We start from the raw sequence: 23442 nt of genomic DNA on the forward strand, positions 1-23442 counted from the left end.
CCACAGCCCGGACCCCAGCACTAGCCCTCAAGGCCCAGGCTACCAGCTAGTCATCAGACAGTAATACTCTCCTGCCTGGCTCCTATAAACCTCTCAATAACCCAGTTCTGATGCCCTCTCCTCCAGGAAAACCCACTCTGCCTGTTCCCTTGGCAGCCTCAAGATCCCCTCTGGCCAGGTCCTGACCCCACAGGCTAGGGATATTGGTAGATCCCAGACTGAGGGCTTCTGTGGCTAAGGCTGGGCCTCCTTGGCAACCTCCACATTGCCCACAATGCAGCAGAGACAGTCTGGAGCCTGCTGACTGCACAACTATCTGACCCCTTGAAAAAACCAAAGAGAGCCTGACCAGGCGGTGGCACAGTGGATAGAGCGTTGGATTGGGATGCAGAGGACCAAGGTTCGAGCAAAGCTCACCAGCTTGGACCCAAGGTCGCTGGCTCAAGCAAGGGGTTACTCAGTCTGCTGAAGGCCCATGGTCAAGGCACATATGAGAAAGCAATCAATGAATAACTAAGGTGTTGCAGTGAAAAACTGAAGATTGATGCTTCTCATCTCTCTCCATTCCTGACTGTCCCTGTCTGTCCCTATCTGTCCCTCTCTCTCTGACTCTGTAAAAAAAACAAACAAACCAAAGAGCTATCCCTCTCCAACCTCAAACCCGCCTGTCTGCCAACAAGGTGGGACTGCAGGTACCGAGACAGTGGAGCTGGGTGTGTTGGTTCCATAGCCAGAAGAAGGGAGGGATGCAAGAGACCATCTTCTGCCATCAGCCCTGGAGAGGAGAACCAGAAGAAGAAATGGAAGGAAGTCATGACCCCTGTGTTTGTGGGGACCAAGGGCGAACACTGTGGCTGCCAGATTCTGGCGCCATTGGAGGAAGGACTCTCTAAGGCCAAGAACGGTGAGTGATTCAGGGTGGGCAAGTCCACTGCGTTTCTTCCTCATCCTTCAGACACCGGAATTTGTCCCTGATTCCAACTGCCAGTACCACCCCCCAATCAAAGGTGCCACCTTAAAAAAAAAAAAAAGAAGCTGCCACCTTTCTGAGCCGTACCTCCTGGGGCACATCATGGCCACCTCCACCAGACAGGGCACTCTCCAAGGGCTAAAGTCCAGCCCTCCATTCCTCAAGGCCCTCAGCAGGTACTCAATAAGTGTCGAATGAATAAGTGACATTTAAATGCCTGCACACACAGGTCCTCCATCAGCTCTTATTAAGTGAATGAATTACCTTCATTAATAGTTCTTAGACCTGTGCTGTCTCCTCTCTCCCCCTCCCCCAGGGCTTGTTAAAATTACCTGTCTGAGCAAGAAATGTGGCTGCGGAAGGCCGAGGCAGGGGCAGAAACTAGAGGGAGGGACCACCGCAGGGCAGGGGCCAGGGGAGGGGAAAAGGCCAGTGAGGAGGCAGGTCCACAGGCACACACACTCTGCCTGTTCCCTCACCAGTCATGAGGATACCATTTCCCAAACAAGGGACCACTCACCTCCGGGCAAAGGGGAAGCTGGCAGCTGACGCAGCCGAGAAGTTCCGGGGACTATCCAGGGGGCTGTTGCCTGCTGAGCAGGAGGCCAGGAGAAACTGAGTCATCAGGGGTAGAAACAGGACACAGCACCCACCTGCTTGCTCCCGTGCTCACCGGTTAGAACTGACAGTGGTGACAGGGGCCGGGAAAGGGTTGGTGAGGGTGTTCCTACCACGAGGCTCTTACGGTTCCCACTGCGGCAACTGTAGGGGTAGGTGGGAATAAGGTTAGGCGTTGGTCCAGGTCTCTGGGCTCAAGAGGAGACCACATCCCCAGGCTGGTGCACACATTCAAACTGCTTTGGAGCAGAATAAGAAGCTCGGCACGACCATTCCCACTCCATCCCTAGCTGGACTCCCCCATGGCTCTTACTTAGCCCAGACTTCAAGGCCCAGCAGGATTTTGACAAATACCACTATTACTAAATCTGCTATTACTGATATTATAAGTGGTGGCATGAAGCACTTCTGGCCTCCTGGTTGTCACTGTACATGGTCAGGAGTCCCTGGCCTGCCTCTCTGGCTTCAGTGTTCACTCTCCCACCCTCATGCCTTTCCCAAGCTATGGCCACTGCCAGGAGCTCTGGAAAATAAGACAGAGTGTGGTGAGGACCATGGAGCCTGCAGGTAGCTTAAGGCAGGCCCCCGCCCCATTCCACACACCCTTTCCCTGGGCCACTGCCCTAATCTCTTGGCAACGTTCCTGATTCCCCCAAAATGCCAGTCTGCCCTTAAAAACCCTAAAGTCAGATCTTGCATAGTTGGACCCTGTCTCATGTTCTGTCAAACTGTTACCCACACATTTCCTTCCTTCCGTCCATCCCAGCTCCTTCTGGCAACCTGGGCTCTGGCCCCAGCAGGCACCCCGGCAGAGGAAAGTCGGGAGTGACATTGTCCCACCCCACCCCCTTACTCCCCCAGAGTAGTTACCCAGCAACAGCTCTGCTTGTTCTGCCAGTGCATCAGCCCACATACCCCAGCCGCCAACGCAGCTCAGCCACATCACTGCACAGGGAGGGAGACAAACCCTCCAGCTTTACAGGGCCAGGAAGAGCACAGAAGGCACAGTGCAGGCCAACATGTGGGGAAGCGTGGTCAGCCAACAACCCAGGCAACAAGGCAGGCAGGGTGTGGAGGAGGGCAGTGTTTGGATACAGATTGCCCATAGCTGATCCCCCGAGCCTGTTTCTCCATCTGTATACCTTGCCAGATGCTGGGAAGATTTGATAAAACCAATATACAGGGCTCAGCTTTGGGTCTGCACTGGGTAAATTATGGCAGATACATGTACTGTCATCTTTCTCTTGACAAGGCCTATGGGGCCTGACACATGATCAGAGTGCAGGCCAGGCCAGGCCTCCCCAGGGAATTAAGTAATTTTTTGTCAATCCCAACAAGCCAGGAGGTGGAAGAGATCAGATGCACCCATTTCCCAGCCCGGAAAACTGAGGTCACAGATGTCAACAGCCACAGGGATTGTCCTCTAGTCTTGAGGTACAGAAGGAAGAGTGAAACCCACAGGTTTCTGCAAAGCTTCCTGCCCTGCCCCCCAACACAACCCTAGACCCATATCCTCTCCCTGCCCTTCACCTAGTTCCTTATCCCCACCTCCAATCCTATCATCTGTCACTTCCAACAGCATTTGGGAAAAACACTTGGTGGCCTATCCTATCTCTTGTTCTCAGGCAGGGCCCTCTTGAAAACAGTGTAACTAGAGGTGCCAAAGGGAAAGTGGGCACCATTTCTTCACTTTCTGAACATCTACTGAGTGCCGACTATTTGCTTAGTCCTCCCTAGAGGAGGCCCAGGACCCTGAGAAGTAGCCTAGCAGTTCAATCACCACCCATGTGGTTCAACAGAGAATGAGAATATGGCAGAAAACAGGAGCGTGAGGCCAGTTTCCTATGTAGAGTCCTTGAGGTGCCCATAAGCCCTCTGTGGCTCCCCAGGGTCTGGGAGAAGAGCCTAAGGCCTTGGACTTGGCATTCGAGGTTTCACTGTGCAGCCTCTGCCAATGCGCCCCTTTGGGAATGCCCCATCTCAGCACCAATGAGACCCGAAGCACCCAGAGGTAAAGGAACTGCCGGAGATCACACAGCTTAGCAGTGGCTGAACTGGCATTTGAATTCAGGTCCGGTAGAGCCCATAGCTCTCGCTTAAGTCTCTGCTTTTCAGAACTGGAAACTGGGACTCCAAGAGAGGACAGGCTTTGCTTCAGTTAAAACCAACAATTTGCGCTCCTGCCACCCCACATACACGCCAGGCTCAGGCAGTAAATACGTTTGTGAACCAACATTTCTAGCTGGGGCCACAGATACAAATCAGCGTCAGTTTTTCCAAGAAGCACCTCCCCAACTCAGCCGGGGCCTAGGGCCCTGGATTCAAATCCTGCCTCTGTTTCAACTCTCTGCTGTCTCATCACCACCCCAGCTGTGACCCCGACAGACACTTTAGTGCGAGTAAGAATGCAAGGAGCGTATGTGGGACCCCACCGGATACCTGGATCCCAAAGCGTTCTCCTCCGTCCCGCTACCAACGCGTACAGTGGCCTTCGCTACGCCGCGGAGGCACACTCCTGGCAACTAGTGTCTATTCGAACGCCAGCAGCCTTGCTTTTACCCGCGCCGTGCCCCCTACCTCTTGGAGCGCTGCAACAGTGCGCCCTTGGCTAGGCGACTCCTGTGGCCGGGGGCCGCCACCGCCGTCCAGTAGCTGGGGTCGGACATGCTGCTCTTTCCCTTTGTGCCGCCCGCGGCCCAGGAAGTGCCCGGACGGCGGCCCAAGGCAAACCTCTGCGGTGGGATCGGATCCAGGAGCCCGGTAGCAAAGGGAGTGAAGGTGGGGGCACTGTGGGGCTGGAGTGGGGTGACGAGGAGGAAGCGCGTGCCGGAGGACCCCGCCCAGCAGAGCCTATCGGAGGCGGGGTGCGCGGGGCGGAAGCGGTGCCGGCAGCCTCGCGTGCTGCTGAGTGGGCGGAGTGTAGCGAGGTCTGCGGGCAGAGGGCGGGGCGTTGCCTGGGCCGCGAATGGAAGGTCCTGCGGTTACCAGGACGAGGGCGGGGGGAGGTGTTGGCGGCACCCGGCACCCGGCGGTTGGGACTTGGAACTTGGCTCCTTTCCTTAAAATGTAATGTCATCACGGCACCCCTTCCCCTCTCCAGCGGCGCTGACCCCTTCTGCTAAAGGCAACACTTAACGCCCATCTAGCGGCCTGGCCGGGTTCATGCTACCACGCCCACGTGAGCTCCACTCCTTGGAATACCCTTCCGGCCTGGCAAAATCCAGTGTCCCCTCCTCCAGGAAGCCTTCTCCTGTTGTCTGTCTGGCTTTCTCTTCCCCAGGCTAGGACTCCTTGGGGTTCCAGCATCTCCCAGTACTAAACTGGCGCAGTGGGCGTGTTTAGTAAACTGAGTCAGGGCAGCTGACATGCTCTAACAGAAAAGGCCATCAGCCTGGCTACAGTCAGGAATATGACACTTGATTTAACTTTGCAAGTCTCAGTTTTTACAACTGTAAAATGGGAGGAAAACAGGGCTGACAAGAGGATTACATGAATTATATGTAAATGTAGCATCAGGCTAACTAACTTCCAGCCTCTGTTCCCCCATCTGCACATATTATCCCTCGTGAAAATGCAAAAGAATCTGAGGCACAGAAAGTAACTGGTATCAGGTTGGTTATGTCATACCTCGTGTTCATAATGGAAGGAGAAATGTCTTATACAGCAGGCAGTAAATTAATGCTTCCTCCTCTCATGACAGCCCCAGGAAGTCAGGGACAGCATCATTTTGATGGTGGCCCCTTCACAGGCCACACAACACTTTGTTAATTGGCCCAGGACTGATACTGGAGCCCAGACCCCATATCTGAGAAAGGGCGACTCAAGTATAGGGAGGGTGCTGCTGCTTAGCGTGTAGCCCTAACTGGCCAATGCCTCTGGCCACTGATTTTGCTTCTCAAGTCTTTCAGGCTCCCCACCCTTGTCTTCTTATGTCCAGTGTCACCCTCATGTGGCCCACACAGTGTCTGGACAGTTGTCTCCCCAAGAATGCTTTTCAGGTTCACCAGACAAGGGCTGAAACACTCATATCTGGTTATTAATTCACTCAACATTGATTACGTACCCACTTTGTGCCTGCCCCTGTGCTGAATCCTGGGGATGGGCCCAGTGAGAACAAAGCCGCAAATAATCCCTGTCCTTAGGGGCCCCCAGTCTGGTGGGGGAGGCAGAAAGTAAGGGAAACAAATGAACAAGTTAATTTCAATCATTGAGGTGAAGGGCAAAGGACAGGTGTAACATTAGCAAAAGATGACTAGCTGGGAGGCCTTCCTGAGGAGGTGACACTGTAGCCAGCTGAGACATTGAGAAGGAAGAGGTGCCAGCCATGGAGAAAGAGTGCCCCATTCAGTGGGCAGAGCTCATGCAAAGGTCCTCCTGAAGCAGGAAGATGCCAGCAGGGCTGACCATACAGGCCCTGAGGAGGTGACACTGTAGCCAGCTGAGACATTGAGAAGGAAGAGGTGCCAGCCATGGAGAAAGAGTGTCCCATTCAGGGGGCAGAGCTCATGCAAAAGTCCTCCTGAAGCAGGAAGATGCCAGCAGAGCTGACCATACAGGCATTGCAGGATGCAGGGAAAGTACAGTTTACTGTGTGAGCCACAAGGAGCCCTGGAGGACATGTGAACAAGGGAGTGGTATGATCTGGACTGTGTTTGTAGACTTGTCCATATCTGCCATTGGGAACAGGAGCTGTCATGGTCAAGAGTGGAAGTGGCAGGAGGCTAGTGGGGGGCTGTGACAGGGTCTGGAAGGGGGACACTGAGGCCTGGACCAGGGTGGAGCTGTGGGGACAAGTAGTTGAATTCTGAATTTCTTTTGAGGCCAAGGGACAGGCCTTGCTTAGGGGCCAGATTTGGTGATGAGGATGGGAGGGATCACCTATGGCTCTCAGGTTTCCAGCTGCCTGTGTAGGGGGCACTCAAGCTTCCTCAGGTCTGAGGACCCAAGTGGGAATGAAGCCACGGTCTTGTATTACCATATGTTGACATGCTGTGCTCACCAGCTCCTCCAACTTGTGCTAGGGGCACTTCTGCACAGAGTTAGGAAAGGAGCTGCCCCTCATCCCCAGCTGTGGCTACACCCTACACTGCTTATGTGCCCCCATCACACCCAGTGCACTGGTGTCCCCAGTAACTGCTTCTCTCATGTCCATCTGGCCTCAGTTTATTCCTCTGCAGAACAAGATGGGGAGGGAGGATTGCTGCAGCTGACAATCCAGAGAGCCTGTGGGCATGGCAAAGGCCTCCTGTGGAAGACTGCCTGAGCCACTGACCTTTGGCATCAGCCCAATAACGCCCACCAAGTCACATCTCTCCTCTGCTCACCCCCTACAGTTTCTCATTGCTGTTACAGCAAAACTACACTCCTGGGTGGATCCGCCTCCTAGGGCTCAGATCCTAACCCTGTCTATGACTAGGGCTTTGCCTCTCCACTTATACTAAAGATTGTATAAATGGATAAGCTCCAGGTGGGTGTACAGATTCCTTCAAACTCTCATTGGTCTGACCACCCCAGCCCTTCCCACCTGCCATGAGCTGTCCACATCCCTCCCAGCCTTATACCCTGTGTGGCTCCCAGTACCCTGCGTAGAAAATCCAAATTCTTTCCATCCTTAACATTCATGGCCCCAAAGGGAACACTCCTCTGACAATGCTGTTCCTGCCTGGACTAGCCTCTGTCACCCCCTTGTCTGTGAGGGCTCAACTCAGGACCTTTTTCAACTCCTCTTCCCACCACCACCACAGGCAGTTCCCTCCCAGATGCTTCCCTTTTGTCCATACCACAAGTATCACCTGAGCACCTGGTTTACCCCGAAGGTATTGGATGACTAGGACAAATTCAGTCTGGCCCTCAAGGTTGCTCCTAGATGTCTGGGTGAGAGAAATTACCCAATAATCACACAACAAAACATGGAAATCACACTCACGATGGGGTCTGGATGAAAGAAATAAATGAGCGTAATGAATGTAACCACAGCTTGGGCACCCTTAAGTAGAGAGTGTTCAAGGAAGGTTTCCTTATCTGTGGACTTGATAGAGACTTGAAAAAACTAAGAAAGAAGGAAATGGAGAAAATAAAGCTTTGGGCAGAAAGGACAAGCTGCACTAGCTCACATTCTGACAGTCCAGGAAGCTGCTAGGCTAGGGCAAGGTGAATGAAGAGAAGATGAACGGGGAGGAGGCAAGTGGGTCAAAGGGGCCAGACCCACCGGGCCTTGAAGGCTGAGGGGACAAATGTGGGTTTATTCCCAGGGTGTTTGCCTTATGGGAGGCAAGGACCCACTTCCTTGCCTAGCCCAAGGTGATGAGGCTCTGCTGCCCCCTGTTGGAGAATGAGGCAGCCCAGCGAGCTCAGCTAAATCCCCCAACTCTACCTCCACATCCTCCTGGTAAAACTGGTTCAGGGGCTCTCAACAGGTCCCTGGGCTCCTCTGTGGTTGAGGCCAAGGACTCAGAGCCAATTCTGGCCTGACACTCCCAGGTGCCCTTGAATAACATAATTTGAGTTCTTGTGCCACTGAGGTCCTGAGTTTCCTCTTTTGCTAAATGGGGGCTACAGCAGTCCCTGCCTCCCACTGGACTCCCAGGTAGGTCCATGCCCACCATCTACCCAGATGTTGCCCTGGCCACCTCCCTGCCTCTGACATCTTCATTCATGTCCTCTGTCCCCGCAGACTTTTCTTCCCCTTAAGGCAGCTACAAAGGCTTAAAAATACAGTGTGTCCGTTAAGTCATGGTGCACTTTTGACCGGTCACAGGAAAGCAACAAAAGACGATAGAAATGTGAAATCTGCACTAAATAAAAGGGAAACCCTCCCAGTTTCTGTAGGATGATGTGGCAGCATGTGCACATGCGTAGATGATGACATAACACAGCAGCAGCCCATGGCCATGCCAGTTGAGATGTGGACGGTACAGAGGCAAGTTCAGTGTGTTCTGTGGCTCACTAAATTCGAATCCATGACCAAAGTGCAACGTGAATATCGACGCGTTTATAATGAAGTGCCACCACATAGGAATAACATTACTCGGTGGGATAAGCAGTTGAAGGAAACCGGCAGTTTGGTAGAGAAACCCCGTTCTGGTAGGCCATCAGTCAGTGACAAGTCAGTAGAGGCTATACGGGATAGCTACCTAAGGAGCCCTAAAAAATCTGTGCGTAAGCCCACATCGAACTGCACTGAATAGGTATGAAACTGGGAGAGTTTTCCTTTTATTTGGTGCAGATTTCACATTTCTATCGTCTTTTGTTGCTTTCCTGTGACCAGTCAAAAGTGCGCCATGACTTTACGGACAAACTGTATATATCTCAGTTGTGCCCTGGGACCTTTGCACATGTAATTCCCTCTGCCTGGCGCCTCTCTCTTAGTTCTGCCCACATCGTAGCTCAAATATAACCTCCCCTGAGAGTATCCCTGTGCGAATGTATCTTGTTTGTCCATTCACTTGTTCACTGCCTATTTTCTGAGAGCCTCGCGAGTGAGGGACTATGTTCATCTTGTTCACAGCTATATTCGTAGCACCTGGCACACAGTAGGTGCCTAATAAGTGTTTGTTAACTGAATGAAGGTATCTGCCTATTAGCCAGTACCCAGTACGGGTTCCAAATTATTTTCTCTTTTCCCCAATAAAGGCCTGTAGGAAGAGCCTGAGCAGTTCATTCACACTAAGGTGTAAAGGACTAATGAGCCATCAAATTCTATACCACTGACCCACACATCTGTCCCCTCCCTGAACTTGTGCTTGAGCTGTGCAAGGAGCCCATGATAACCTGGTACTCTTTCCTATGCAGGAGCAAGACGCTGAGCCCCACCAGTCACAGAGGGTGGCTCAACAGACTCTGGCGGTGAAGGTGGCCCTGCCACTTGCCTTCCAGATATACTGAACCAGGAGAACTGGTGTCTCCTCTTTGAGTCTCAATTTCCACAACTGGGAAATGGGGTCAGGGAGGGTGCCTCCCTCCCAGGGTTGTGGAGGTGACAGAAGGCTGATGCTTAGTCAAGCTGGTTCTTTTCTGCCTACATCTCTTTATCTGGTTAAGCTCAGTGCATGGAGCTCCAACGGTGGACTCTCAGCCTTGGGTGTGTGTGTGTTTGTGTGTGTGTGCATTCAGAGGGAGGGCTTTCTGGAAAGCTGGGTGTGGGAAAGATCGCTGAGGTCACAGCCTTGGGGTGATTCAGCAGGGAGGGTCCTGAACAGGCTGGGAACTCAGCACCTGTCTCAAGGCCTTGGGCAACAGTTCAAGTTTTGGCTTCACCCTGGCCACCTGACAGGGGACTTGCTGGCAATGGCCGAAAGTGGAATTTCCCTATCGGGACCCTAGTATGGATTACAGTGCCATTTTTTGAGGTGGTAAACTGAGGCCCAAAGAAGTGAGGTCAGCAGCCCACAGTACCTTGGGAAGGAAGCTGGGTCTGGGCAGTTTCCAAGGCTTTGGGGTACTAGGGCATATCTGAGCCCCGCCCTGATCACTGTCACTTACCTCCAGGGGTGCAGGCCCAGCGAGGGGCTGCAAGGGCTGCAGGGACTGCTGGGACTCAGCAAGGATGGGCTCTGGCTACTCGGAGATAGACTGCAAAGAAAGAGGCCAGGGACGGTGAACCTGGCAGCAGCCCCTGCATGTGGCTGAATCCAAAGGCTGAACCAGGGCTGCGGTTTTCCAGGAGAAGGGAGAAGGGGCTCAAGTCCTGGGATTCTGGGTCTCCTGCAGGCCTGGAGGGCGGGACCAGACCGATGACCCAGGAAAGCTCCCTGGAAGCAGCGGTGCCGCTCTGGACGACTGGGGAAGGGTGGTTGTCAGCCTGTCCCTCCTCCCCTCAATTCCCTCTTCCCCAGCCACTCACTCAAGGGTCAGCGCCGGGATGTGCAGCTTGTCCCTGCGGGACTTCATGGCGAGGCTGTGGCCGCGTGTACACGGCCGGGTACCGACGCCCCTTTGTGGCCCCTAAGCCCTGCTCGTGGCGTGATCCGACAAGGACTGACAGATGCGGATGTGGGGACAGCACACCAGGAGGACGCAGCGTGGGGGCTGGGCCGCAGGGGGCGCGTTCTCTCCGCCTCGGGGCGGGGCTCGGAACTCTGCACCTGCGCGCAGGCCTACCCAGGCGGCAGGAGCGTTGGGGTGCTGGCTGGAGGCGCAGTGTCATTCCCTCGTAGGTAGGGACACTGGGGCTGCCAGATCCCAGGACCGCGGACGGCACGGCACGGAAGGAAAGGAAGGGATGTCACTGCCTCCCCTGCCCGCATCATAGCTCCATTGCCTGGCTCCGCCTCTCCCGGGCTCGGATCTTGCCCCGCCTCTGGGGGGGGGGGTGTCTTTGGGACCCAGGATCTGAGCAGGCCCCGCCGGTATCTTCCAACCCTGGCGTTTGCGACTCCTAGCGAAGGATCTCTATCTCTATGCGCACAGCCGAGGCCCCGGCCACGCCTCCAGGCCTGTGCTCCGTGAGTCCCTCAACCCAGAATGTCAGGCCCCTCGCTCTGACCAGACTTTGGTCTCACCCGCCCGTCCTCCGCAAAGCCGTCCCTACACCACCACCTGGGGCGACCTGAACCCCACCATCCCTCATGCCTAGCCAAGACCCTGAAGGATGGGGTCGTCCAGTAGGTGTCCTGAATCCTCAGGTGGACCTAGTCCCGGCACACTGCAGGTAGCAGAGACTAGACAGCCCTTAGGGAGTCTTTCTCCTGGTCCTGCTATGTGGCTCGGTACTTTGCCCTCTGTGGTTTGGATTGATTAACTGTCCACCACCCCACCCCCAGCCTGGGCAAAGGCTGCTATCTGGGCAATGTCCAAGCCCCAACCTCTACTGGGATCAGCCCCACCAGCTGCAATATACCCCAGTCCAAGGAGAGAAGGTCAGGGCTGGGGGCCACTATCCCCATCCCCACTATCAGATTTCAAACTCTCATCAACTCCCTTTTCTTCTCTTCCCCCATCTCCCCTATGCTTACTCACTCCAGCTACTCCTGTCTCCAAGCTGTTCTTCCAATGTCAAGCTAGTATGCACCTCAGTACCTTTGTCCAAGCTGTCCCCTCTGCCTGACATGTTCTGTGTGTGTGTGTGTGTGTGTGTGTGTGTGTGTGTGTGTGTGACACACAGAGACAGAGAGAGGGACAGATAGGGATAGACAGGCAGGAAGGGTGAGAGATGAGAAGCATCAATTCTTTGTTGTGGCACCTTAGTTGTTCATTGATTGCTTTCTCACATGTGCCTTGACTGGGGGACTCCAGCAGAGTGAGTGACCCCTTGCTCAAGCCAGTGACCTTAGGTTCAAGCCAGCGACCTTTGGCTTCAAGCCAGCGACCTTTGGGCTCAAGCTAGCAACCATGGGGTCATGTCTATGACCCTACACTCAAGCAAGTAACCCATGCTCAAGCTGGTGAGCCTGTGCTCAAGCTGGCAACCCCGAGCTCAAGCCAGTGAGCCTGCACTCAAGCCGGCAACCTCGGGATTTAGAACCTGAGTCCTCTGCATCTCAATCCAATGCTCTATCCACTGCTCTACAGCCCAGTCAGGCATGAAATGCTCTTCACCTTAGACATTTCACTTGGGGTCTTCCCCCTGGTTCCAGATTTATCTCAAATGTCACTTCCTCCAAGAGGCCTCATCTTCAGGGCTAAAGCCACACCCCAACCCCTCTGTCTGTTTCATTTCTCCACTTTATAACATCACTTTACCATCACTCTCCCCAAGAGTACAAGCTCCATGCACAGGGTCCAGCAATGACTAGTCTCTGTGTCCCTGTGCCTGGAACAGGGCCTGGCACACAGTAGGTGATCCAAAAAGAAAAAAAAAATTGCCGAATGATTGCACTGAGGGCTAAGAAATTTGTTTGCACTCATTCACCTCCAGACCATCAGCACAAGATAAACCCCACCCCCTCCAGGGTTTTGGTTTCCTCATCTGTTAACCAGTGAAGGCACTGAACAAAATCTTCTTTGGAGATCCAAAAATCCCAACCTACAGAAACACTATGTGACCCTGAAAGATACAATTTTCCACCCATGTTCCCTGAAAGAAAGTGCGTTCCCCACCATAGGAGGCATGCGAGCTGCTTCCAGGATATTAGGTTGAAATTCTAGTCTAGACTCTGGATACTAGAGAAATTTGCCTATTTCTGAGCTGGGTGCTCTTGAACCAGTGATGCAATGATGCAACCCTTTTGCATCTCTGTTTCCTCATTTGCAAACTAGCCTGAGCCTCCCAGCCTGCTGTGAGGCCATGCAAGGCACTTGTGAAACACTTGCCAACACCAGGGATAGGATCAAGGTGAGAAACTTTGTTGTAATTATTAAATAAATTCACTGTTTGGAGGCTACTACTGAAATATCTTTGCTCAGAAGAACCACAGGGCCTCCACCCATCCCACCTGCCCCAGGTGAACTCACCTCCTTCCACGGCGAGGCAGGCTCAGCTCCTTCTGAAAGAAGATGAAAACAGGGATGATTTCCAGGGAGACAAGCCCTTCTCATTCCTGGCCCTCCACTCATCCCATCCCCAAGTTGGCCCCATGCACACGCTACTCCACCCAATTCCTTTTTTCTGCTTGTCCCACATACTGGGCTCATCTCCACCTCAGAATCTTTGCACCAGCTATGTCCTCTGCCAGGACCACTCTCCTTTCTGGTGTTATTTAATTGCAGGTCATCCTTTGGGTCTCAGCTCAAGCATCTCTTCCTCCTGGAAGCCCTCCAGGATTCTCAATCTACCTCCTTGCCCAGCATTAAAAATAACTTCATTATTTAAAATAACAAATTAGGCCCTGGCTGGTTAGCTCAGTCAGTTGGAACGTTGTCCCCAATGCTAAGGTTGTGGGTTTGATACCCAGTCAGGGCACATACAGGAAGCAACCAATGAATGCACAACTAAGTGGAAAAACAAATGAATGCTTCCCTCCCCCCATCTCTCTAAAATCAATCAATAAATAATACAAAGCCTGACCAGGCGGTGGTGCAGTGGATAGTGTTGGACTGGGATGCCAAGGACCCAAGTTCGAGACCCCGAGGTCGCCAGCTTGAGCGTGGGCTCATCTGGTTTGAGCAAAAGCTCACCAGCTTGGACCCAAGGTCACTGGCTCCAGCAAGGGGTTACTTGATCTGCTGAAGGCCCACGGTCAAGGCACATATGAGAAAGTAATCAATGAACAACTAAGGTGTTGCAATGCACAATGAAAAACTAATGATTGCCCTGGCTGGTTGGCTCAGTGGTAGAGCATCGGCCTGGTGTGCAGGAGTCCTGGGTTCGATTCCCGGCCAGGGCACACAGTAGAAGTGCCCATCTGCTTCTCCACCCCTCCCCCTCTCCTTCCTCTCTGTCTCTCTCTTCCCCTCCCGCAGCCGAGGTTCCATTGGAGCAAAGATGGCCCAGGTGCTGAGGATGGCTCTGTGGCCTCTGCCTCAGGCGCTGGAATGGCTCTGTATGCAACAGAGCGACGCCCCAGAGGGGCAGAGCATCGCCCCCTGGTGGGCATGCCTGGTGGATCCCGGTCAGGCACATGCGGGAGTCTGTCTGACTGCCTCCCCGTTTCCAGCTTTGGAAAAATGAAAAAATAAAAAAAATTAAAACAAAACAAAACAAAACAAAAATAATGATTGATGTTTCTCATCTCTCCATTCCTGTCTGTCCTTGTCTATCCCTCTCTCTGACTCACTCTCTGTCTCTGTAAAAAATAAATAAATAAATAAATAATACAAAAATAAAATAACAAATTAGTTATATTTTTAAAGAAATATGTCAATAGTAGTTAAATACAAATAATCTGTTGAGAGGAAAGAGAGGTCTCTGAATCAACCTCCCACTGAACACTTTCAGATCTGAAAGCCATTTCTCATGCACCTTCTGGTTTGGGTCCTGGGCACAGGTGGGGAGTGAGGCACTGACCAATCAATAACTTCCTATTGAAGATCCTTTTAGAGCTCAGCAAGCTGACCTGCCCAAACCTGGGTACCCTCATTACTGTGAACCCAGAGTCAACCATCAAATGAGGCGCATGCAAGAGGGTTTGTAAAGGCTAAAAAGGCTGTGGAGCACAGGTTTAGAATCTGGGGACACTCAGATCTGGGTCCAGATCTACTATCTCTTTTCTACTTGACTAAGTGACTTGTACTCCCTGTGGTTAAGATCTCTCAGCAGCCTGACTAGGCGGTGGCGCAGTGGATAAAGCATTGAACTGGGATGCAGAGGACCCAGGTTCGAGACCCCGAGGTCACCAGGTTGAGCGCAGGCTCATCTGGCTTGAGCAAAAAGCTCACCAGCTTGGACCCAAGGTCGCTGGCTTAAGCAAGGGGTTACTCGGTTTGCTGAAGGCCCGCAGTCAAGGTACATATGAGAAAGCAATCAATGGACAACTAAGGTGTCGCAACGAAAAACTGATGATTGATGCTTCTCATCTCTCTCCGTTCCTATCTGTCTGTCCCTATCTATCCGTTTCTCTGACTCTCTATCTGTTTCTGTAAAAAAAAAAAATCTCGGGCCCTGGCCGGTTGGCTCAGTAGTACAGCGTCGGCCTGGTGTGCAGGAGTCCCGGGTTCGATTCCCGACCAGGGCACACAGGAGAAGCGCCCATCTGCTTCTCTACCCCTCCCCCTCTCCTTCCTCTCTGTCTCTCTCTTCCCCTCCCGCAGCCAAGGCTCCATTGGAGCAAAGTTGGCCCGGGTGCTTAGGATGGCTCTATGGCTTCTGCCTCAGGTGCTAGAATGGCTCTGGTTGCAACAGAGCGACGCCCCAGATGGGCAGAGCATTGCCTCCCTGGTGAGCATGCCAGTGGATCCCAATCGGGCGCATGCAGGAGTCTGTCTGACTGCCTCCCCGTTTCCAACTTCAGAAAAATACAAAAAAAAATCTCTCAGTAGCAATTTGGAGATAACATCAGGAGAATCCTGGTAACTCAGCCATTATTATTTTATTTATTTATTCATTTTTAGAGAGGAGAGAGAGAGACAGAGAGGGAGAAGGGGGGAGGAGCTGGAAGCATCAACTCCCATATGTGCCTTGACCAGGCAAGCCCAGGGTTTCGAACCGACGACCTCAGCATTTCCAGGTCGACGCTTTAGCCACCACAGGTCAGGCTCAGCCATTATTATTTTTATTGTTGTTACACTCATCAAGGGCCTCCACAGACTATCAGAATACCTGGCAAATTTTACATTCACCGAGCCACCTACTGCCCATTAGGAGCAGGGTCCGTTTTTTCACAGGCCGGTATACTGAGGATTGGAGGGACGCCAGCAGCCCATGCCTCTTGGTAGAGAAAAGATGGAGAATCCAGGTCTCTGGATCCACCCCTCCCACACACACACACACACTCTCTCTCTCTCTCTCTCTCTCTCTCTCTCTCATACACTCACCAGGGCGGCTGCGTCCAGGACACAGGACTATTTTTACCTAAGTGGGCTCAGGGCTGCCCACATTCAGAGCTGGGCATTCACTGTGGCAATCAGTGATGTCACCGCCCCACCCCCACCCACCCCCGCACCAATTGGAGGGGGCCGGAAGCTGCCCAACACAGGACAACCATGCTGGAGAAGTTGGCAGGGTCTCTGGCAGGAGCAGAGGAGGGTACCTAGAGGTGTTGTGTTGCTCAGGTACTTTGAGCTCAGAAAACCCCAGCTGTTCAAGGTCAAAGAAGTCTGACCTGGCACCCTGAGGTCTCCTTCTGCTTAAATACCTCTGGAGACAGAGAACTCACTACCATTCAGGGCAACAGGTCACAAACAGATGAACTACCACCACTACCATCAGGGTCTCCTTCTGCCCCTTCAAATTATAATGGGATCTTATGCCAGCTCTCCCCACCCACCAACTCCTACTAACCTGAGAAACAGGGAGGAACTGGGATCTGAACCAGGGATACTGGCTGCACCCTTTCCCATCCCAGCCATTTCCTCCTAAAGTTCTGGACAGCCATGGGTTTCCAGTCTGGTTATCCCCCACCATCATCAGGGCTGTGTGACTCCTGCCAAACATTTCACCCCTCTGTGCCTTAGTTTCCTTCTTTGGAAAACGGCCTAGTTTCTTGGGTTCTGAGAGGAATCAAGGAGCAGGGTGGCTTCTATAAATCAGAGCCAAGACAATACTTTTGTGAGGTTAATAATAACCATCAATTTAACCATCAATATTAATTTGCTTCCAAAATACAAAAAGATGTGAAATGGCAGAGAGGCGACTCCAGTTCCACAAAGGCTGGTGGAACTCTCCCAGTATTGCCCTCAAACTATGGCTCCCTGCATCATCTGTTCAGCCCCCAGGCCCCTCTTTATGGGCTGTTTCCCACAGAGTGGAAGGGCTTCCATCTAGAGCAGAGTAGGAGAGAACCGTGACCCTCTGGAACTGCCCTTTTTTGTTGTTGTTTTTTGGGGTTTTTTTTTTTTTTACAGGGACAGAGAGAGAGTCAGAGAGAGGGATAGACAAGGACAGACAGGAACAGAGAGAGATGAGAAGCATCAATCATCAGTTTTTCGTTGGGACACCTTAGTTGTTCATTGATTGCTTTCTCATATGTACCTTGACCGCGGGCCTTCAGCAGACCTAGTAACCCCTTGCTCGAGCCAGCAACCTTGGATCCAAGCTGGTGAGCTTTTTGCTCAAGCCAGATGAGCCCATGCTCAAGCTGGTGACCTCGGGGTCTCGAACCTGGGTCCTTCCGCATCCCAGTCTGATGTTCTATCCACTGCGCCACCACCTGGTCAGGCTGGAACTGCCCTTTAAAGATAATATTTATAGCCCTGGCTGGGTAGCTTAGTTGGTTAGAGTGTCATCCTGATATGCCAAGGTTGTGGGTTGATCCCCAGGCAAGGCACATACAAGAATCAACCAATGAATGAATAAGTAGAACAAATCAATGTTTCTCTCTCTCTCTCTCTCTCTCTAGATATATATATATATATATAAAATAAAAAATTAAAAAGATAACAGTTACAGCCTGACCAGGCGGTGGTGCAGTGGATAGAGCATTGGCCTAGGATGCAGAGAACCCAGGTTTGAAACCCTGAGATCAACGGCTTGAGCTCGAACTCACCAGCTTGACTGCGAGGTCACTGGCTTGAGCCCAAAGGTCACCAGCTTGAAGCCCAAGGTTGCTGGCTTGAGCAAGGGGTCACTAGCTCTGCTGTAGCCCCCTCACTCCCGTCAAGACACATATGAAAAAGTCATCAAGGAACAACTAAGGTGCCACAATAAAGAATTGATGCTTTTCATCTCTCTCCCTTCCTGCCTGTCTGTCCCTATCTGTCCCTCTCTCTGTCTGTCTGTCACAAAAAAATAAAAATAATAATAGTTACAGTATCTTATTCTGTGCTTGGCTGGGCTTGGCCATGCTGCTTCCCCTCCAGAAGCCTCAGTTCCACCCTAAAGAAGGAGGAGGAGGAGAAAGAGCAGGGCATAGACACCCCCATACTGGCAGCACTAGAGGGGATCCAGAGAGAGAAAAGGGGCTGAAAGGTGTGTCAGGCTGGGCCAGCAGGCCAGTGGGAAACAGTAGGGTGGAAGTGTGACTCAGCAAGGTGGGCACCAAGCCTCACAGGAAGTTCTTAGCTGAAGCCAAGTGGGAGAGATGTCAGCAGGGACCACATCGCGCAAACACAAGGGCTTCCTGGAGGAGGAGAATAAGTGGAACTGGGCCATAAGGAAGCAGGATGCACCTTCCAGGGAGCCTTCCCAACAGTAACAAAATCCAGCCACAGGCTCTAGCCTTTTTCTTTGCCTCTGGACACCGTTTGGGGATCTGGTGCTTTAAATTCTGTTTTTTTTCCAAGTGGCTGATGATGAAAAAATAGTAATAGTCATAGTAGTAATAACAGCTCATGTTAACTGGCTCTTAAAGTGCTATACAGAAGTCTGAACTTAACCTAAACCAAGAAGGACCTGTCTCTACCTCTTCCCCTGACCCACAGCCAACACAAATTGGTGGCCTGCAAACTGGTGGCCCATGGGCCAGTGTGGGGTTGGTTTGGAGGGAAAGCAAGACATGCCTGTATTTATTTATTATTATTTTTTTAAGCAAATGAGAGAGAGACAGGAAGGGAGAGAGGTGAGAAGCATCAACTCGTAGTTGCAGCACTTTTTAGTTGTTCATTGATTGCTTCTCATACGTGCCTTGAGGGGCGGGGCCTCCAGCGGAGCCAGTGACCCCTTGCTCAAGCAGAGGACCTCGGGTTTTTGAGCCAGGGACCTCAGTGTTCCAGGCGGACGTTCTATCCACTGCGCCATCACCAGTTAGGCAAGACATGCCTATATTTAAATCAGATTCTTTCAGCTACTCATCATGACACCTGGATAGTGGCTACATTTCTCTGAGCCTCAGTTTCTACTTTTGTAACATGGGAATCATCAGTGAATGGACGCTTCCTCCCCATGGAACAGGCTCCCACTTCCTGACGTTAGCAGCGCCCCCACTCGCCTACCCAAAAGCGAAGGCGGTTTCCCTATTTTAAGAGGCCGCAGGCGGGCTGAGTCTAACTGGGACTTCAGGCGGGGCCTGTCCCTTCACACTTCACAACACCTCACTGCCCCCCACTCCCCACTCCTGCCTCTGGGCTCTTCTTCTTCCGCCCCCACTGTCACCATGCCCTCGGGGGTCTCTTCCCTGCAGCTCTGCCAGCGCTCTCCCTGAATCCCTCCAACACACACACACACACACACACACACACACACGGCTCTCCACCACCTTCTGCCGAGTTCGCAGTCCCACAGCAGCCTGTGTTCAGTTCAAGGCTCGCCTTCTCCCTCCTTCACCAGCTTCAGTGCCCCGCACCCTCCTCCTTTCTAGTTCTAGCTGTCCTCAGCCTCTTTCATTTCCCTAAATACCCTGCCAGCCACCCGCTGCTGCCTCTTCTGTCCCAAGGCCACCAGCTACGCTTGGTCAGTCGCCCTTTCCTGATGTGCCTGAGTGTCCCCCCTTGCAGCTGACCACTCCGCAGGGTCATTGCTGCTCTGGCCCTCATCTTTCCAACGGGGCTGGGACATCCGGGAGGAGGCGGGTAGCAGAGGGTAGGGAACATCCCGCTGCCTCTGCAGAGCCAGGCACACGGCAAGCATTCAATAAATGTTTGCTGAGTCAATGACAAATTCCAGGTTCCTCACCTGCAACCTGCTGGCTTCGGAAGGGTGTGGTCTAAGCCCCGGAGGAAACAAGGCTAGATCCTCTTAATTCCCAGAGAGGTCAAAGAGTTGCCGCCCGAGTCACAGGGCCACTGCGTGGATTCAAACATAAACCTCAAGCCTCCGGGCAGCCTCCAGAACACCGGCCAGTCTCCAAAAAAAGGGGGGCCCTTATGGCGCTTGGAGAAACTGAGGCCCGCGGAAGCTAAAGTGCCTCATGTCGCCCACCGCGCGCATAGCCAATTAGCAGTGGCTTGTGTCTGATAGAGCTGGCTAAAACTCCAGGTTAAATCCCTGCTGCTGGCTGGATAGCTCGGTTGGTTAGCTTCGTCCTGAAGCAGCGGTTACCAGTTCATCCCTGGTCAGGGAACATACAAATTGATGTTCCTGTCTGTCTGTCTGTCTCTCTCTCTCTCTTCCTCCTTCCTCTCTCTCTGAAATCAATTTTAAAAAAAGAAAACCTGTTCGGCTACCTTGGCTTAGTGACAGTCTCAGACTCAGTTTCCTCATCTCACAAACGGGCACCTGGACAGCCCCAATCTCCCTGGCTTGCATTAGGGATGAACTGAGAGGCAGGGGTGAGGAGGCAAGTTTTAATACCCATTAATTAATAACAGTGTATCAGTCTAATGGGGTTAATGCAACGATGAACATCGGGTGAGCGCTCAAGGGTTGCTATTGCTCATATTATTATTGGAGCAGCTGGTAGGAAAGGCGAATCTCTCAGCTTTTTTCTCTCAGGCTAGCGCTTGCAGCGTCAGTTTCCCCATATGTCAAAGGAGACATATCCCTTTCCCACTAGGTGAGCACTTGAAGTAAGAGGCGTATTGGGCAAGACAGAGATAGGGGCGCGCCTCGCCCTCTACCTCAGTTTCCTCTGGCCCGCCGATGTCCCGCCCCCGTCCTCAGTCAGGTTTATTAGGCTGCGTGCCCGCCCGCGCAAGAAGCCTTACCTGGAGCCCGCGGCGCCGCAGGAGGCTCGGCCCGTCCATGGCCCGCTAGTCCGCGCTGCAGGCTCGCTCGGGCTCCGCCTAAGCCTTTGACACCCCTCTATTGGCCAAGACGGTCAGCTGACACGGCCTGACCCCGCCCCCCAGAGCCTCCTGGAGGGCCCCGCCCCACTGGGCGAGCCGACCCCGCCCTCCTAGGCCACACCCCACCCAAGCCTAGAAATAAACATTTTTCAGTGAATCCTCCCTAGAAGGAAGGGGGCATTATCATCCTCATTTCAAAGATGTAGGAACTGAGGCCGAGACATACAACAAGACTGGTAGGGTGAGGTGAGCGGAGGCATTCGCCTTTGTGCTAAACGTAAGCCCCCCCCCCCCCAAGTCAGTAATCAAGATAAGTATTTTAACACAATATTTTAAAAGATCAATACAGGATGGCTCCGTGGCCTCTGCCTCAGGCGCTAGAATGGCCCTGGTTGCAACAGACCAACGCCCCTTGGTGGGCATGCCGGGTGGATCCCGGTCGGGCGCATGCGGGAGTCTGTCTGACTGCCTCCCGTTTCCAACTTAAGAAAAATACAAAAAAAAAAAAAATCAATACAAATACAAATATGCATAATTTACTAAACATCAACATTTTAAATAAAGACAGAATCAAACTCTGCCCTTGCACTAACTACCCTGCCTCACTTACCTCACCCTAAACCTCACCCTAGTCCCAATATAATTTTTTTGTTGTTGTTGTATTTTTCTGAAGTTAGAAGTGGGGAGGCAGTCAGACAGACTCCCGCATGCGCCTGACTGGGATCCACTCGGCATGCTCACCACTGGATGATGCTCTGCCTATCTGGGGTGTTGCTACATTGGGGCTGGAGCCATTCTAGCTTCTGAGGCAGAGGCCATGGAGCCACCCTCAGCGCCCTGGGGAAACTCTGCTCCAATGGAGCCTTGGCTGCTGGACGGGAAGAGAGACAGAGAGGAAGGAGAGGGGGAAGGGTGGAGAAGCAGTTGGGCGCTTCTTCTATTGCCCTGACAGGTAATCGAACCCGGGACTTCCACATGCCGGGCTGATGCTCTACCACTGAGCCAACCCGCCAGGGCCCCAATAAAATTTTATTTATAAGAACAGACTGCTATTGTAGTTGCCAGTTTTTTGTTCTGTTTTAAGGATGGCTGCCTTTGCTAAACACAAAACTGGGGTATCTAAGTGACTCATGAGGACCACCTCCTATAGGTAACTGATGATAATTGTTGGTCAAATAAAAAAAAAATTTTTTTTCAGAGAGAGAGCGGGATAGACAGGGACAGACAGAGAGGAACAGAGAGAGAGATGAGAAGCATCAATCATTAGTTTTTCATTGCGCATTGCAACACCTTAGTTGTTCATTGATTGCTTTCTCATATGTGCCTTGACCGAGGGCCTTCAGCAGACCGAGTAACCCCTTGCTGGAGCCAGCAACCTTGGCTTCAAGCTGGTGGGCTTTTTGCTCAAACCAGATGAGCCCACGCTCAATCTGGCGACCTCGGGGTCTCGAACCTGGGTCCTCTGCATCCCAGTCTGATGCTCTATCCACTGTGCCACCGCCTGGTCAGGCGGTCAAATAAATTTTTAAATATGACATAAATGTTTGTTCACTTATAGTTTGTATTGGATATGGGGACAGGCTGTAAGCAAGCCATGTCATTATAGCCTAAGGCTTAGTTTTAAAACTAAGCTTTTCGGGCCCTGGCCGGTAGGCTCAGTGGTAGAGCGTCAGCCTGGTGTGCAGGAGTCCCGGGTTCGATTCCCGGCCAGGACACACAGGAGAAGCGCCCATCTGCTTCTCCACCCTTCCCCCCTCCTTCCTCTCTGTCTCTCTCTTCCCCTCCTGCAGCCAAGGCTCCACTGGAGCAAAGTTTGCCCGGGCGCTGAGGATGGCTCTGTGGCCTCTGCCTCAGGCGCTAGAATGGCTCTGATTGCGGCAAAGCGACACCCCAAGATGGGCAGAGCATCGCCCCCTGGTGGGCATGCCAGGTGGATCCCAGTCAGGCACATGCGGGAGTCTGTCTGACTGCTTCCCTGTTCCCAGCTTTGGAAAAATACAAAAAAAAATAAATAAATAAAACTAAGCTTTTCCCCACACCCTTGACTGATTGTATGATGTAGGGTGGTGCACTCTCATGAGGAATCCCATTATGCCTCAGATAAGTGACTTTGTATCAGAGACTTCCTTGTTTGTATATTGGATTAAAGGTTTTGGTTTCTACACTATAAAATGGGGGCAGACTGGCAGCTTGCTCTCTCATGGTTTCTGAGATTAGTATTGTAAGGTCGGTGGATAGAGGGATAGTCATGTAGAGAACTCAGACCCGCCCACTTTGGCTAGGACCGCCCACAATCAAGCCCGCCAAAGGAAGCTCCCCAGGAACCATTTGGAAAGAAGCGATGGTCTGCCAGCCAGTGAAATTTCACCACGTCATAGTAGCTCCACTTCCCTAGAGGGGCCCTTTAAATCAGGGGTCCCCAAACTACGGCCCGCGGCCGCATGTGGCCCCCTGAGGCCATTTATCTGGCCCCTGCCGCACTTCTGGAAGGGGCACCTCTTTCATTGGTGGTCAGTGAGAGGAGCATAATTCCCATTGAAATACTGGTCAGTTTGTTGATTTAAATTTACTTGTTCTTTATTTTAAATATTATATTTGTTTCTGTTTTGTTTTTTTACTTTAAAATAAGATATATGCAGTGTGCATAGGGATTTGTTCATAGTATTTTTTACAGTCCGGCCCTCCAACGGTCTGAGGGACAGTGAACTGGCCCCCTGTGT

The 23442-nt window shown here is 52.3% G+C and overlaps 1 protein-coding gene across 9 annotated transcripts in view; it reads right to left on the bottom strand.

The window, feature by feature from the left end:
- Nucleotides 1–20714, bottom strand: part of MAST3 (microtubule associated serine/threonine kinase 3) — a 39960-nt gene extending 19246 nt beyond the window's left edge. Inside the window, exons 1-5 of one of the 9 annotated variants that reach the window (XM_066269603.1) lie at nt 20642–20714; nt 12980–13011; nt 1644–1732; nt 1491–1560; nt 697–775 (exon numbers count right to left, since the gene is read on the bottom strand). In XM_066269603.1, coding sequence (XP_066125700.1) covers nt 697–775; nt 1491–1560; nt 1644–1732; nt 12980–13011; nt 20642–20680 — 309 coding nt within the window. In that variant the 5' untranslated portion in view covers nt 20681–20714. Of the gene's footprint in view, nt 1–696; nt 776–1490; nt 1564–1643; nt 1733–4165; nt 4465–10069; nt 10160–10430; nt 10900–12979; nt 13012–20641 lie in introns of those variants that run through there. The other 8 variants (XM_066269595.1, XM_066269629.1, XM_066269569.1 and 5 more) reach the window with 8 other exon arrangements.
- Between the last annotated feature and the right edge of the window lie 2728 nt (nt 20715–23442).

This window comes from Saccopteryx bilineata, chromosome 1, assembly GCF_036850765.1.
Source record: "Saccopteryx bilineata isolate mSacBil1 chromosome 1, mSacBil1_pri_phased_curated, whole genome shotgun sequence".
Lineage (NCBI taxonomy): Eukaryota > Metazoa > Chordata > Mammalia > Chiroptera > Emballonuridae > Saccopteryx > Saccopteryx bilineata.